The sequence below is a fragment of the Halyomorpha halys genome, unplaced genomic scaffold, assembly GCF_000696795.3.
Source record: "Halyomorpha halys isolate HHAL.00 unplaced genomic scaffold, Hhal_1.1 Scaffold1149.1, whole genome shotgun sequence".
Taxonomy (NCBI): Eukaryota; Metazoa; Arthropoda; class Insecta; order Hemiptera; family Pentatomidae; genus Halyomorpha; species Halyomorpha halys.
In genome coordinates, this window is record NW_027116429.1 from 107906 (window position 1) to 125639 (window position 17734).

General features: G+C 32.7%; 1 protein-coding gene across 2 annotated transcripts in view; it reads left to right on the forward strand.

Annotated features, from left to right (window-relative positions):
- LOC106688533 (FHIP family protein AGAP011705) overlaps positions 1–13364 on the forward strand; it is a 58733-nt gene extending 45369 nt beyond the window's left edge. The window contains exons 11-14 of one of the 2 annotated variants that reach the window (XM_067053233.1): positions 504–702; positions 1843–1948; positions 5791–5890; positions 13155–13364. In XM_067053233.1, the coding sequence (XP_066909334.1) occupies positions 504–702; positions 1843–1948; positions 5791–5890; positions 13155–13349 (600 nt within the window). In that variant the 3' untranslated portion in view covers positions 13350–13364. Of the gene's footprint in view, positions 1–503; positions 703–1842; positions 1949–5790; positions 5891–10517; positions 11543–13154 lie in introns of those variants that run through there. The other variant, XM_014433037.2, reaches the window with a different exon arrangement.
- The last annotated feature ends 4370 nt before the right edge of the window (positions 13365–17734 follow it).

Genomic DNA, 17734 nt, shown 5'->3' on the forward strand with positions numbered 1-17734 from the left:
TTTGCTGTGTAGTAATTTAAAATCTGTAGTCTAATAGGAGGCTGTTAAAATCAGTTACGAATAATTCAGGATTTTTAGAAAAACAAAACTTTTTGTTATTTATTCACTTGAAACTCTTGAGATTGTTTTAGCCATGACAAATTCCACTTGTTTTTAAAGAAACGTTTATCTGGTTTACAGTATTTAATTTTAAAATTATGCAGCTTAAAAGTTTTTTATTTATTGCTTCCTATTCATAAAGAAAAAAAATGTCTTAATGAAAAAAAACAAAATAAAAACTATGAGGTGTGTATTTCTCATTCTCATTTTCTGTAGAGAATAAGGCCTGTATGATTTTTTTTGTTGCATCTGAGGTATACTTTAACCCCCTAACCTAAATTTTTCTATTTGTGTATTTATTTTTATTTATTGCTAGTTTGAAGCATGTTAGATCCTATTAAGGAAATTAATATATTTTCATAATTTTATCAAACTTAGTATTATATATGTTTATTTTGTTTAAGGTAATAGGCTGTTTAAAGCAAAAAATAGAAGCTGTTATTAATGAATTTACTGTACCTCAACTTAAAACAATTGTGGAAGATTGTGAAACAACTTTACTTGACAGAGAAAACAGGCTGGTAAATGTACGAAAATACACATTGCAGGCATTAAGTACTCCGTCATCTGAAGGGAAATGTTACTACTCTAGTAGTGAACGAGGTTTGTTATACATATATAAAATATTGAAAATTTTATTAAATACAATTTTGAACTAGCATCTGTAATGCAAACTCTCATATTATCATATATCATAGCAACTCTTTATTATTTTTTTTATAAATAGGTTTTAAAACTTTTAGTTATAATATTTCCTTAACTGCGTTTGAAACATTATTTTCCAACCTAGTATAAGATCATTATCACTGGAAGTGTTGCAAATATGTTTTTAAAGTTTATGGGTTCTGCTTTGTAAATTACTGTAATGTTGATTCCCTTACTAAATAATATGACTCTAGAGTTCAGTTAATATTATTATATAATTTCATTTATTGATGATTGAATGGGTAACAATTTTATAAAGTGATTTATTAATTTAATTAAAGGTTAAGTGATCCCAAAGGTTTGATGCCGATACCATCAATCACTGGCTACACACACCTACCCAATGACGCCCGTCCTAAACTCAAATCTACCAGATCAGTCTTGATGCAATCCTCTCACCTATACTCCAGTCTACCCCTCGGACGTTCACCTGTCAATTCTGAAGGAATTAGTAGAAGCTGAAGGAGGATCAATTTTACTTTGAGTTACTAAATTTCCAGATATTAAATTTTTTGACATGTCAAGTTTCCTGAAAATTGATTTCTTGTCTTATGTGAGGTGTGATCAGACCTTGTTAACAGATTTGCCTGCTTCATTGACACAGTTAACAAGTGTAAGAAAATTACTAAATGACTAGGTAAACTATGGTGCTCTGATTTGGTATTGTTAAGAGTAGGGACACTTATGTCAATGTAAAAAAAAAAAAAAAAAAAAGTAAGCATTATGGTACCAAGAAATGAGATTAGAAGAATTCCAGAAAACTTCTAGTTTCCGAGTTTCCCAACTACCTGAATTTGACTTGTTGAGTCTAATGATTGATCATTTCGTAATTTCTATTGTGTATTATTGAATTTAGGTTATTCAGTCTTTTTCAAGTTCATTTTTATCTATAAATGCCTTGGGAAACTGGTTAAAATATTGTTTTTCAGCTTTCAGTTTTTACTGTATCAGAAAAGTAATCACCAAATTATTTTTAAAGTATTCAAAAATTACGGTATTAACTTGGTGACAATTTTAATATTATTCTTCCTTTTGTAGATTCTAAGCGAAGTTTCACTTCTGCATTTACTCAAGTATTTCGCAAGAAAAGGCACCATCCTCCTGTTTCAGAAAGGAAATTAGAAAACTTGGGTTATAGTTTCAGGTATGTTTATTCTCATGTACGGAATCATATTCATTTGAACTTATGATATCAATTTTATATGAATATTTATGATCTTATCCTTATGTTTCACAAACTTAATTCCAAAAGCTACTGTCTAACTTTTTTTTTCTGAAGCAATGTTCGAGTGAATCTTAAGTTTGATACATTTAGTATCTGTTGTTAACTTTAAGGTCCAAGAGGTAATAAATGAATCAAACTTAAAGATGCATTAAAAGCTTTACTTCAGAAAAAAAAGTAGCTACGGTTTTGGAATCAACATCACGATTTACTGATGTAATGAAAAATTGTATTGTATTTATTTTGTCACATTATTATATAACTTTTTTTTTTTTTTTACTACTCTTTACCTTTACCTACTTCAAGTTACTGTAAGGAAATCAAGTTTAGACTTGATCTACACATTTATCATTCAGTGTGAGTCGATTGGGTTTCTAAAAACTTCATCATTATCAATTAATATATGATTTCTATAAGTTCAACAAACGAGTACAGCAATGAATAATTAATACTACATTACATATTGATTTAACACATGTGGTCATAATTTCACGTTAAAGTTTCCTGATTCCAAATATTTATGTCTCACCAATTTGTTTTTTGTGTGATTGGATGTGTTTATGTGTGTGTTTTTTTTTTTTTTACGAGGGTCGGTAGTATCTATAGGAAATCTTCTAAAGACACAGATAGACCCGTACCTATCCATCTACTAAAACCACCTCCCTACTTCTGTTTATTCCTCTCCACGGGACCGTCGTTAGGCATTACTTCATGGAGGGAAATAGCTGAGTGCTCCTTCATTGTTCTCTTCGCATGGTTTTCATGTTTTCCATGGTAATTGCACCTTCTTGCCCTCTCTTCCGCTTTCAACCTCTTAAGGATGACTGTGGTGAATTTCTTCACTGCGTTCCGATGCTGGTCCGAGCGCTGCTTATGGTTCACTACGTTTTCTGTGTGATGACTCCACACACTCTCTCTAATTTGTCTCTTTCTTCTGCAAAGCGAATGCAAGCGAAAAACATGTGCTCCACTGTTTCCTCGATAGTCTGACATGCAGGGCATTCTGTGGTGTTGTCCAATTTAAATCGGTATTGGTATGCTCTAAAGCATCCATGTCAGCGACTATACCACGAGCCAACAACTGGTATCAACCTGCAAACCTCCCGGAATCTACAGCCTCTCAACACTTGCCATTGATTGATGGTTACTTTCCGCTCATTTTCTCTGAAAAGGTGAGGGCATCTACTATCACTGCAACATCATCTATGAATCCCACAACTGTTGCTCCCTCTGGCATTGTCAACTTGAAAATTGCGTCGTACATGAGGTTACACAGAAGAGGCCCTGTGGGACACCACCAGTCACCTTGTATCTCCTTTGACTAATGTCTGAAAGATAAAACAGAACTCTATCTCTAAAATTGTCTGTAAGAACTCTCATACGATAGACTGGCACCACCATAGTCCGTAGGGCACCTAATATAAGTTTTATCTTGCTGTGTTAAAAGCATTCTTGACATCTAGAGTGATGATTGCTGCATAACACTTGGGACCTCTCCTCCACCTTGCTCCTGCAATTGCTGTATGGACTGTCTTGATTACTAATCCTATAGTATCTACCGTGGATCACTCTTTACAAAATCCACATTTGAACCCTTCAGAGGCCATTTACAGCCTCCGTGCACTCTTGTAGCTTGAGGAAAAGGATTTTTCAAATGTCTTGTCTTCATTCGCCTTACCTGTTGTATACAATAAACAAATATGACAATAGGTTGACAGGTCTTCCAGTCCTTTTTTACCCTTTGGAACTAGTAAAAGGTGCTGTCTGTTCCAAGGTTTTGGATTTGAGCCTTCATGAATGCATGAATTGAAGAGGTCGATGAAAAGATCCAGCTGGTTTTTTGAGTGGCATCTTAAGAGCCACATTTGGAATTCTGTCCAATTCCAGTGCCCTGCCCATGTTGTAGGTCTGAGGCGATGTCCTCTATCTCTTCCTGCGGATTTGTGGAAAATCAATTATTATTATGGCACTAAAGTCCTGCAAGAACCCGGACCTCCTCCACCACAGCCAACCAATCTACATGGTCTCTTGCTTTCTCCTTTCATCTGCCAACCTTCAAATCCTCCTCCACATCGTCCAGCCATCTGATCTCCCATATCCTTCTCAATACCTATCTCTCCCAGGAGTTGAGCATCTGTTCTGTTTTTCTTGTCAAGGGCCATGTTTCTCCCCCATAGATCACTACTGGCCTTAAGATGGTTTTGTAAATGACCACTCATTCTTTTAGAGAGCTCTAAACTTCAATATTTTTGCAGTGAGAAATAACATTTATTTCCTGATACTATCTTGGCCTCTATTTTGCTCTTTACTTTGTTGTCATCTGTAACCAAGCTTCCCAGGTACTTAAACTGGTTTACAGAACTGAAATTGTGGTCTCTGAACATCACTTTGTTATTTTCTTCCTTATCCTTTCTTGAACTTTTCATATACACCGTCTTGTCTTCATTCACCTTAAGGCCCAATACATATGCTGTTTCTTTGAATTCCTGGAATGTTCCTTTTAATGCTGCTCGGCATCTTGCGGCAATGACTACATCATTGTAGTACCAAATAATGTCACCTTTTAGTACCAAATAATTTAAATTACTTATACATTTTAATATTAATGTTACCTATAATAGCAGACCCAAGTTCAGGTGTTTTTACCCCAAGAATCAAACCTATTTAATAACATATTCTACTGCTAAATTTAGTTAAACTGGGTTAAAAGTATTGCCTTAAATCTCAAGGAACCTTAATCTTCTCAGAGCAGTAAGTACTGATTCTAATTTCATTAAAAGTTTCTTGCATTTCCTTGTACTATTGCTAGTCATAGCACTTTATAGTTTGATAGTTTGCTAATTTATTTGACATTCCTTCCTTACTCAAAATAATATACAGCTTTTGATGGTCAATGGAATGTTATGTATTTTTTAAATCAATATGTAACTGGAAATTTATACCTTTGTATTCTTTTTTTTTTTTTTTTTTTTTCTCAACATTATTTGCCATAAAGAAAATATTTGATCAGTTGTTGAATTTCTTGTTTAAAACCAAATTAATATTTTCGGATCATTACTATCTACTAATAAGTTTTTTTAAATTATTCAATATTTACAACCTACCCTTAAGTTTATATGAGAAACGCTTAAAAAAGTGCATTTAAAAAGTTAAGATTCATTCCCTAATGTTACTAACCAAAGATCACATTTATAATTAAATCTTTAAGGGCCAATAAATTTAAAAACTAAATGTCACATTTTTTGAAGAATGGTACATAAAATTAATGGCTGTTGTAATAAACTGTATAGCTAACCATCTTGACAAATACCTGACATTTACTATCTCATCTGTCAACAATTTGTGTCATTAGATTATTAATTACACATAGTTGCCGCTAGCTGTCAAAGATATCTGTTTTTTTTTTTTAATTATTTAATATTTCTATTTTAATTGTCAGAATATCATTATTTTCATCTCTTGTTCCAGTCGTGGGTTAAAAAGTTTACTTGAACCATAAATATTCTTGTTCATGTCTCCTACATTATTTTCTATTAATTTTTGTTCATCCAATCTTTTTTTTGAGTATATCATTGAAATTTCACTGTACTATAACAATTTTAACATTTAACTTCAAATTTCTGTAATAGTTCATTTCAAATAATCTATTTAAAAGGAATAGTTTGTGTTTATCTGGATTAAAATTTATTATAGTGTTTTTTTATAATTAAATTTTCTTTTATAACATTCGATTTGGTTGACTTGCTCATTATTTATTTTTACAGAAATACTTTGAGTTCTAATGAAATACACAGTACCATTATGTGTGCTTTACTTTTATCAGAATGGCTAAAAGAACTTGCTGCTATCACTCAAGAACATTCTGTAAGTATGTTGTTTGTAATTTACTATGGTACTTAAATTTGTTTATTTTTCATTTGGTAATTGTAGTTCACTGTTATTTTACCTAAAGTATTAATCAAAAATTGTTTAATTTATTTATTGTATATTTTTTTTATCTTGTTATGATTATTTAATATTATCTTATTTTGAATCATATTTTTTCTGTTTCTTTTTACTTTATATGCTGAGCCCATTGTGGTCCTGAATGGTAATATTGTACCTTAGGGCTCTTTGATAAAAAATGGCTATGGTTGAAATTGAGACTAGGAAAATTGGCTTTCACTTTGTGACAAACCCTTAAAATTATTCTTACTTTGGCTTGAATAGGTTGGCTACCTGAATAATAACCCACCCTTCCTGCCATGGTTGTGGTATATGATGGTATTACACCCAATTAATGAATACATACTTTATTATTTTTCAGAATTAATTAGTTTTTAATAATTGTTTTCCTTTGTATTCTCTGCTTTGCAACAGTGTCTGGTAATAATCCAATGTTTCGGCCAGTTAGACCCATCCTCAAGGGCAATCTTAAATACAAATTTACCCTCACATCAATAATTTAAAAATTTATTGCAGGCTATTCTGTCCAGGTCACCAATTTCAGTCGAAATTACTCTATTTTGTCACTCATCGCATTAATATTAAAAATTTACTTACAATCAATTTAACACTATTATACTTTGTTATCACAAAAATTTTGTCTTTAAATATTGTTTTTAAGGGAAAATCAATTGAAGTTAATTTAAGTTCTCATGTTTTGCAGAATGGTAAATAAAAACCATATCGAACCTGTCCACTAGGGAGTGCGTCCCCCGGGTGGTCGATGGAGGATTCCTCCTAAGGAGGGGTGGTCTGAATATAACGAATAAGAACCCGTGGACCAACAGGTACCCTGTACTGGGGGGTATAACTCGGCCACCCTTACTCCTGAGGGGACATAAATATTCGGGAGGCCAGTTGTCCCAAGGATACGGGGCCTCTTCTACTGGGCTAATCACCTGTAGTTGAGTATAAATGATTCAGAGAAACTTAAATTGCCTCAGACTTGGATGTACCCATCGGTTACGACACGGTGCTCGAAAGAACATAAGATTTGGATCATGGAACATTAAAACATTGACTGGAAGGAGGTGGAATTGGTGGAGGAAATGAAGTCCTATAGGATAAACCTACTAGGTATCAGCAAAATGAGGAAAAAAGGCCATGGAGAGGTATATCTAAATGAACAGCATGTCCCCATCTTTTCTGGTGTTCCCGCAGAAATGAGGGCAATGGAAGGTGTTGGGATAATTATGAGGGGCAGCCTGTTTGCAAAAGTGGAAAGTTGGGATCCAGTATTTTCTAGAATAAAAATGGCAAACCTGGAATTATCAATAGGAAAAGTGGCCATTATTCAGGTGTATGCTTTCACCGAAGAAGCTATTGCTTTCAACAAAGAATAGTCTTATGCTGAGTTAGAAAGGGAAATTATTAAAAGCCAGGACAAGAACAGAGAAGTAATCATTATGGGTGACTTCAATGCTAGAACTGGGAGTGACTACATCAAAGCACATGGAGTTATGGGAAAACATGGGGGTGAGCGCACTTAGGATAGAAATGGGCAAAGACTGATTGATTTATGTGTTGACAATGATCTGCCCATTGGTAATACATTCTTTCCACACAAACGAATTCATAAAATAACTTTTTCCGCTGAAGAAAAGAATGTAAATAGTATAATCTATTACTTGATCTATAGTTGAAGGATAAGAAAGCTATTTACTGATATTAAAGAGATTAGGGGTGCAGAAATTGGTTCAGACCACCTCCTGTTAGTCGGAGATACTCAAATTCTTCCTCCTAGGAAGAAATACCCAAGAAGCTACCAAAAAAGCAACGCTATCAAGCTCCAGGAACCTGGAATAAGAGCGGAATACTCAAACCTATTGGATTAAAAACTCCAGGACACCAGCATGGATGGAAGTGTAGATAAAATATGGTCATAAAGAAAGCCATACTGGAGGCTGCTACTTCTACTTGCAGGATTACCAGTTTTAGGATGAGGGAGGCAGACTTATTTTCCTGGGGACCAGGGTATTTTAGAAAAGTGGAGACACTACTACAATGAGGTTTTTTTTGGAGCTGCCGAGGAGCGAATGATTAGAGAAAGTATACGGGGAGAATATGATAAGGTTATATGGGAGGAAGAGGTGGAAGCAGCTGTGGAGAGATTAAGACTAGGAAAAGCAGAAGGAAAAGATGACTGAATTCATCAAATATGGTGGAACAGAATTATTGAAAGCATTGCAGTGCCTTTTTCAGAAGTTACTCACAAAAGCTATTCCTAAGGAATGGGAGTACAACATAATTGTCCCATTCACAAAAAAGACAATGCTAATGAATGTGAGAACTATAGACCTATCTGTCTATCCCAGGTTGTGTACAAGGTCTATACCTCAATATTAGAAAAGAAGCTGTGAGAGCTAGTGGAGAAAGACTTAGAAGAGGAACAGGCTACTTTCGGGCCTCAACACCAGACCCAGGATCATATATTTTCTCTCAAAACAATTATTGATCAATTGTGGGAACAAGGAAAGAGTATCTTCTTGGTATTTATAGACCTAAAGGCTGCCTTTGATTCGGTCCCTAGACAAGAACTGTGGAATGCTCTTTCTGAAAAAAACATCCCACAAGGATTGATAGAAGCTATAAAGTCGACCTACCACGATTCCAAGGGAATAGTAAGGATTAATGAAAGAGAGTCCAATATCTTTGTAATTGAGAAAGGAGTAAAAAAAGGAAATAGTTTGAGCTCCCTCATCTTCATCATTTATATGGTTGAAATCCTGAAACTGTGCAATCGGAGGACAGCCCGCACTACTATTGGTAAATGGAACATGAGGATAATACTGGCCCTGGTAATGGTATTTGCGGATGACATTGTCCTTATAGCAAATAATAAAGAGAACCTACAACAAGCAGTAACTTAATGGGAAGCTGAGCTGGAAAGATAGGGAATGACCATCAATGTCAGGAAAAGCAAAATTATACATATACGCCAGGAACAGGAAAACATTGAAATACTTTGCAAAGGTGAACCAATATAAATGGTGGACAAGTACACTTACCTAGGAACAGTGATCAGCAGGAATGGGAAGGTAGACCAAGAGATATCCAATAGGATAAAGAGGGCAAATTTAATATACTACCACCTTAGCAACAGTTATAGGGAAAAAGGGAGGTAGAGAGGAATGTTAAAGTACATATCTCCAAGGCTATATACCTACCTACCCTCCTTTACAGAAGTGAAAGCTGGGTACCACTTGATAAGCACCTAAGCAGAGTCGCTGCAATGGAAATGAGATACCTACGGGGAGTGGCAGGCCAAACTAGGAGGGATCGTATACGAACTGAGAGGACAAGACAGGATGTTGGAACTGTCTCCATAAAGGATAACATTGAAAAGAGACAACTCAGATGGTTTGGACATCTCTGTCAGATGAGTGAAGACAGGAATCCAAGAAAATATTTTGAGGCCAGACCAACAGGAAAACGCCCAAGAGTGAGACCCAGAATGCAATGGAAGGACTACATCTCCAGAGTGGGAGAGAAAAGAGGGAAAACTGAAATGCCATGAGGGTGCTGGCTCAGGATCGAGGGGCTTGGTTTTCTTGGACGGAGCCACCTCCACGCTGAAAGGTACTAAAGAAGAAGAAGAAAATAAAAACAATGAAAAAACACGTAAAGGCTGTAGTTATAAACTGTATAGCAGCTACAAATGCCTGACATTTACTATCTCATCGATCAAAAATTTGTGTCTAAATAATATCTAATAATCTAAATTATCTAACATGTATGGCTGCTACTAGTTGTCAAAGATATTTTGTCCCTATTAAAAAAACCCTATTTTTGGTGATAACTTAGTATTTGAAGAGGATTTATTGCTTTATAATAGTTTAATATAAATTTGTTTCAGTAATTCTTATGTGTTGAGTTTTAAGGTAATATACACTGCTATCGTAAAATATTTATTTAATTTATTCTCATATAATTTTATAGGTCACTACACTTCCTTTTTCATTTTTTTTATTACTTAAAAGTAATCATCTATTGTAAATTCATAAACATTTTTTTTGAGGTTAATGACTTCCAGTTAAATGAAATTTTTATTAAATTATCATGACATGATACAACGTTTCGGGACCACTGTCCCATATTCATGTACTTTAAACCTCATAATTTCATATAGGAAATCATGTCACAATTTGTGCATCTTCACTACTCCTTAGCACAGCCATTACCATGGTACCATCATCATAAATAATTAAATTTTACATAAAATCAAGTTGTAGTTTGCTAGCATTCTCTGGTCACATTTTGATTATTTAATTTTATTCTACTAAGATCTTTTAACATACTACTTGGTGTGGTATCCGTAATATCTTTTATTTAACATCATGACATTATTCCAATTATTGATTAGAAGAATTCTTTCAATGTTTTTATCGTTTAAATATAAAGTTTAAAAAATATTAATTCATTATTTTAAATTTTAAATTATTACATCTCGGAAAAGTAAAAATTAATTATTTACTTCTATATTCTAACATTATTTTGTTGAAATTAGGTACACATGAAATGAACTCTGGGATTTTGTTATTCTTCCTACTGTCACCTATATTGGTAATGAGTGTGCAATTATTTTTGTTTTGTAATATTTGTAAATTAAATGTTAAGATAATTGTATAGTATATTACTTGCTATTTTGTTAATAATGTTCATAATTTTTGTTAACTGTTTATACTTGTAAATATGCTATTGTCCTTTAATTAAACTCTCATGAATGTTCGATATTATATAATAATTTATATTTATAAATATATCATCAGAAAGCAACAAAGTGATTGTTAAATTTCAAGTTTTAATATGTCTTTCTTGTCATAGTTATATATTGTATATTTGTAGTAATATGTAAATATTAAAAAGGGGAGGACGGAAAACTATGTCTTATGTCTTTGCAAGATAAACTTAATCAAAATGTAAAAATATATTTAGTATGTAACTACATTGCATATATATACTAACTAAGTTCAAATGATTCAAATTATATTATTCATATATGAAATGAAGATGTTACAAACATATGTGTCTCAGAAAAAATTAATTTAATGTTAATTTTTTCCTATTTTAAACTGGAAAACTCAATTATTAACTTTTGAAAATCACCACAATTTAATGTTCTGAAAAAAGTTTTATGTATAAAGAAGTCTGTAAAATATTCTTCAAAGCAATAATCTCTATATTACTAAAATGTTACCTTAACACCTTCATCCAGTTGTGTCTTTAAATAATACAAACCTATTATACATAATTTCATTTACAAACAGAATAAATATCATTAAAAAGAAATCAATTTATTTTTATAGTCATGTAATATGAACTGGATCATCAAACTTGTCCTTTCATTATGTTATTATCTTGAAACATGATTGGTAAGGACATAAGACTTAAATGGTTGCCTATCTGTTGTAAATGTAAAAAAAAAAGTTTTTAACTAAAATTATTTTATTTAGAATTAAAACTATATTGTGATGAAATTATTGTGCCTCTGTTTGTTAATATTGATTTTAGGTTAACTTAATAAATATGAATTTAAATTAAACAGGCTGTTCTGAATTGATTTCATTCTGTTTCCATTTGTATTATTTTAATATATGATTCATTTATTATAGGATAATTGAATTCATATTTTTCAATTAATTCAATTTTTTTCTATGGTAATATAGATAGAAATTAAACAAGCGGTAAGGAAAATTAAAACCTAAATACTCTGTAAACAGTATAATAATTATTATTTACTACTTTGTTTTTTCTATAAATAAGGTTTAATAATTATTTACCTTAATTGATTTTCATTTTATTATTTAGAGAAGCTCATTTTGAATTATCTTGCAGTTAGTTTTATGTTTTAGGTTTACTAATGTCTCAATGTTCGATATACATCAGTTTATCAGGGCCAGATTCGCCTAACAGGCCCAGGCCTTATAAGAGGAAATTTGTATAATGAGTTTGAGAATCCTTCATTTAATTTTCCCTTTTAAAGTTTATTGGTGTAATTATTGTAGATTGAAGCAGAATTGGATAAAAACTAGTTACAAATAGAAATATGACTAAATTTTTGTTGATACAATTTTTAGTTATTAATTGTTCATTATCAATAGTTAAATATTGTATGCACAATAATTTAGTTATAGTTTTATTTATAAATACATTTTTCCCAGCATTGGATTGAAGTACAGGAAGTATATAGTACTTTTGAAATCAGGTACAATTAGAGATGGAACGAACTTTGTGGAAATATTACTTATTACTATATTAAGTTGTGACTGTTCTTTCTCTATACATATTTGAAGGAAACTTCAATATTCCTTTTCAATATCTCAATAATGTATAAAGTATAATATATAAATTTGCTTATGTGCTGATAGCTACTAAAGATATTCAACTTATTTCCAATACTTGTTAAGCTTTTTAATTTACTTAATATACCCAAAATACAAAACTTTTAATTTTCTGTTAGTTTCTTAAATAATGTTATTCTTAATCTTCCGATGGTATGGAAAATTAGGGAAAAAATTCTTAGGTCTATGGGCACCCAAACTTTAAATCCGGTCCTGCATCTGAAGGATTGTTCCATTCAGTCACCTACTTCCTCTTGGTGCTGGGTGCTTGAGTCAGTGACTGATCCCTCCAGACCTGATTATTGTTTATCTCTTACCTGCCTACAGAAGCCTTCATAAATAAGTGAACTCATAACATCGAGACACTACTTCTCACATCTACAAACCCCTTGGTTCAAAAAGGATATATCAATGGTGACAAATTCATTGATGTTCAGAACACACTGTAATTTATTCTTTAACTATTTGAAACACCTACCATTTTGCTTCATAATGAATCATCATTCTCTTGGATGTTGTTCCAAAAATCAAAAACTTAATATTTTGAGTAAAAATCCTGCTCGATCATTGTGAACCAGTTTTGGATTAGTGCACAATTCTACCTCCATATAAAATGATTCATCTTTAACAGAGAATATATGTTAATTAAAAATTAAAGTACTTTTTTAACTCAAAGTTGATTAAAAACAAATACAAGTATACTTATAAATTTTGAAATTCTTTAAATAGCAGACATTAGCTTGAATGGCTGACTCATGTTACTTTTTAATAATTTTTTTCTATATAAATTGTACCCTCTTCAGGTGGATCTACATGTTGGACGCTTACCACGAATCCCAGGCTTGTACAAATGCTCAGTAAACAAAGGAACCCTCCAAGCAGACCATCCAGAGGTCAGTGTTTTTCCGAGAGGCAAGCATGGAGGACGTACTAGTGGTTTCAGCCATTGCACTGGAATTATAATCTTTTTATTACAAAAAAAAAGAAAAGAAAATTAAATATAAATAAATAAGATTAAATATAAAACTTATTATAAAAAAATAGCAACAAACACCTTTAACCTCCTAACAGCTCTCAGTTGCAACTAAACAAAGAACAATGGTGGAGATGCAACACGAGCGCTCTCACGAATCCCTTTGATATGTGTCCAAAAAACCGACTCGACAGATCGGCAATGAGCTTAGGCCAACTCGTACAAGCACCCATCCACATGCTTGTGCATGTCTGAGTTCGCCATGGCTTGGCGAACATGTAGAGGCCCCTTTACCATTTTTTCTACTACGCACCACTTCTATAATTTTTGTACCACGGAGCAGCCTTTAAAAAATACAAGTGTACACTGATTCCTCTTCCAATGGAATCTCTCTCCAACAGACATCTTGAACACTTTTTAAATGGTCTGGAATTCAGAGCCGTGTTTTCCAACCTTTTTGTATCATCGCCCAACTTTTTATAAAAAAAAAATATTGCACTCCCTAAAATTTTGTTGCAATATAATTTCATAATCACCTCATATTGTAATTTATTTAATAGGGTACAAAATAATATACTACATTATATGTAAATATATATTGAAGCATATTTTTTTTTTTATTATGAATAATCTTTATTTTAAATGTAATAAAAATAATTCTTACTAAAATAGAATACATAACACAGGTCAACAAAAAAATTGTTTTGCTTTTTTATATGTTCATATTCTAACAATTAATTTTTGATTCTATGCTTCGAATAACGAAAATTCACATGTTACTTATAATTTTTTTTTTTTGTAGATACAACAATTTCAGTTTTTTTGCGAAACTAGTAATTTTTCCAAATTTAATATAACTCCAAAACATCAGACTAAACATAGTAGCTTGTGGTTTCACCTTAAAAGTATGTATAGTTTTCTAGAATCTGAGGTTTATATGACCATTACTTAAAAAATGGCTCTGACACCTCTTCATTCATTGACCATTTTCCCCAAAATTGTCATAATCATATCATATTTTTTGAAATATCAAAAATATTTGTTCTCCAAATGAAGTAATGCTGAGCAAATTTAAAGTAAATTTAATTAGCTTTCATTTCAGTCCAGAAGAGAATATTCAGGCTCAACGGGTCTCTTAAAAATAGCAGATAATCAAAAATGTTGATAGTGTAATTTGTTAAAAAATATTTGATAAAAACTTATCAATAATTAATTTTAATTTTTGAGTACAATCATTTAAATTCAGCTAGTTAATATGTTTGGTTACCCGTCATTTTTAAGGGAATCATTGGGCCTAAACATTTTCTTATGAATTGGAATCGAAGCTGATAAAATTTACTTCAAATTTTTTTTACATGATTTTTTCGTTGAATGAATATTTTTCTTTTCACGGCTATAGCAGAGCTAAAACAAGTAAAAATATTGTAACAGAGTAGAAGTATAGGATGACATAAAATGTAATGTAAACTTTGATAGGACCATAAACTGCAAAACATGTGGGAGCTATATAAAAATTTGCACAGTAAATTAAAAGGAAATAGAAATAAGAGGAGCAGAATAAAAGATACAAAAGAAAAAACAAAACAGTAGAAACTAAAAGAAGGAAAGATAAAGAGTTTTTACTAACATCCCAATTGACAAAGCCCTTCGTATTGTAAAGAAAAACTGGACCTCTTTTGAACCTCATACCACCTTTAATCTCGCCTTGAATCCCTTGAACTCCTGTACATTTGGCTGCCTGACATTTGAAATTTTGTACTATTTGAGCTAGTTTTTTGGCCACCACTGGAACCTCTTTTTAACTACTTTTTTGACCGCCACCATATTCCTTCATTTGGAAGCAATATGCATTACTACTAGTTGGGAACATTTGTGCTTGTCTCGTTCTCCAATATAAGCGATGATTGAAAACTGATGTTCCGGCAATAAGTGATGTAGGTAAATTTCTAGCAATCGTGTCCCAGGCACCTGGATGACGGTTGCATTACCATTTCTCTGATTTAATTTTTTCGCCACTGATTTCACTTTTGTAATACAGGCTGGAAATCAGTAAATTAAACTGATAAAAAAAAGTCCAAAAAAATAAAAAATTATATTATTCTGAATGTAAATAAAAATAATTAGCGAGTGTAAATAAAAACGTAGATAGAGCTGTGTAAACAGGTTATACCTTTCCTTAGTAATCATAATTTACAGCTACCATCTACCACCACTTTGAGTTCATCTCATTGTTGCCTACTATTCACCCTTCCATCATCCCTACAGGATGATCCATGGGCGTAGGCAGGATTTCATCTAGGGGGGAGCAGACCTCAGCCCATTACACACACACATATATATATAAGAAAGATATGTAATCCCGCATTATTCCAAGAAATACCACCACCATTTAATTTCTACTTCATAAAATTCTATTATTACTTTTAAAGTTTGTATTACCTATAATCACAATAAATAATAGTGAATGAAACTTGATAATCGAGCATAAATTTAATTATTGTACATAAATTCATGCAATACACACAATAAATACAAAATATATATATATATATATATAATATGTAAAATATGAGAGGTGATGAAGAAGTTTGCTATGAGAGCATCAGTCTTCTGGGATTGCTGTCAAAAATATTAGCCACCTCTTCTACGATGATTGCCTTCTTTCATTTATTATCAACAAACATTCTGAGATTATTAAAACGGCCAGCTGTAAGTTATAACAGAAAGAATGGAATCTAAAAAAAGTTGTTTTTTATTCGTTCCCCCACCATTTTTTACGGTAGAATAGACATATATCCCTCATGTCCCTTCAAAGGTGTTGTGATCCGTGAATATGTCAACTAAACAATGTTACCTTACTAATTTATAGCATGTTTCCAGAAAGAAATCATCTATCAAATCAGTTCACTATTTACTCTCTTTTTTATTTTTCTTGGTCCCCAAAAGAGGCGCGACTCCTCCCTGCTCCCCTCTGCCTACGCCCATGCCTTTAGCTTTTGGTGGAGTCTATTGCGCGATAGTATAGCCTATGTGCTGTTAACTCATCTGTTGTCTATTTTATTATTTTTTATTGTCACAATAGAAGTGTTTCGGTTTTATATTTAATAAAAGTTTGAGTTTTGACTATGTTTGAACGTCCCGTATCCGTATTTTTTTTTTAATAGAATGAGTAAATGTGTTTGTGGAGCTCAATGTTAGAAAAATAAAATAAAACATTTTGAAGATATCCTGAAACTAAAAACTTCCGAAAGTTCAGCAATAGTTTATCTGAAGTGGCTGATTATTTATCTTTATTGATGATTAATTCCTCCTTAATTAATCCCGCCCTTCGCTGTGTTGGTCCCTACTGACCTCTTACTCACTTGTTCCACCTCTCAGTCTATTTCCCTTATTCCGAAGCATATTTGCCTTACCAATGCCTTACTTCTTTGATTTTAGTAAAACATAGGTGGTTGCTCCACGGTGAAACGAACTGAAGCTCTTCGTCTTGGCGGGAAGCGATAACGATTTCGGCGGCTGTAATAGTTACAGTCTAGACCAGCAGGTAACGTGTCGCTACAACATCCTCCTCGAAAATCTGTTCTATTCCTCACCTACATCTATAATGCTGTACTGCGATCCATATATTTTTCTGTCCACTGGAAATTATTCATAATCAAAATGATTCCCAAACCTCAAAAACCGCCTGAATATTCATCCTGTTATCGTCCTATTTCTCTTTAACCTATCATGGACAAAACCCTTGAGAAAATCATCTTAAAACGCATGTACCTCTTCCTAGATTCCAACCACATAAACTCATAAACCGATTTGGATTCCGAACATCCCACTCCACTATCCACGTAAAGGTAGCCTCGTCCTACAGAATTCTATTTCTGTGGATACGAAGGAGGAATACAAGCCCGGAGGGTAGCCAGCCGCCGGTTCATGCAGAACGGTAACCTCGTTCTACCGGGTGCTATTCCTGTGCATACGAAGGAGGCTAGCTACCCCCCCGGGCCCTATGATAGGATAAAGGTAAAGGAAAGAGGATGTGGCCAATAGGGAACTAGCGTGAAATAACTCTTCATATAAAAACTTAGGTTAGAAATATATACTGAATGTCTTATTAGCTGTCCCTAGAAGGTTCTGTTCCAGCACCATCGGTGGTGTATTGATTCTACTAACAATACAAAGGCTGGTGAGAGGCACCGCCTGTAAGAACTTACATCTTTGTGATTCAGTATATTCTTTTTGGTAAACACCATTTATTAAATCAACATATTTACATTTATTATATTAATTAAAAGTTTAATATAACATTATAAAATTATCTAAATTTTATTGAATAAATTAACACAATACCTAATTAGTGAAAGATCTTGATTGACCGTGTGGAAAGGTGAAAGGAATATGGTCCGGGTGCGGTCA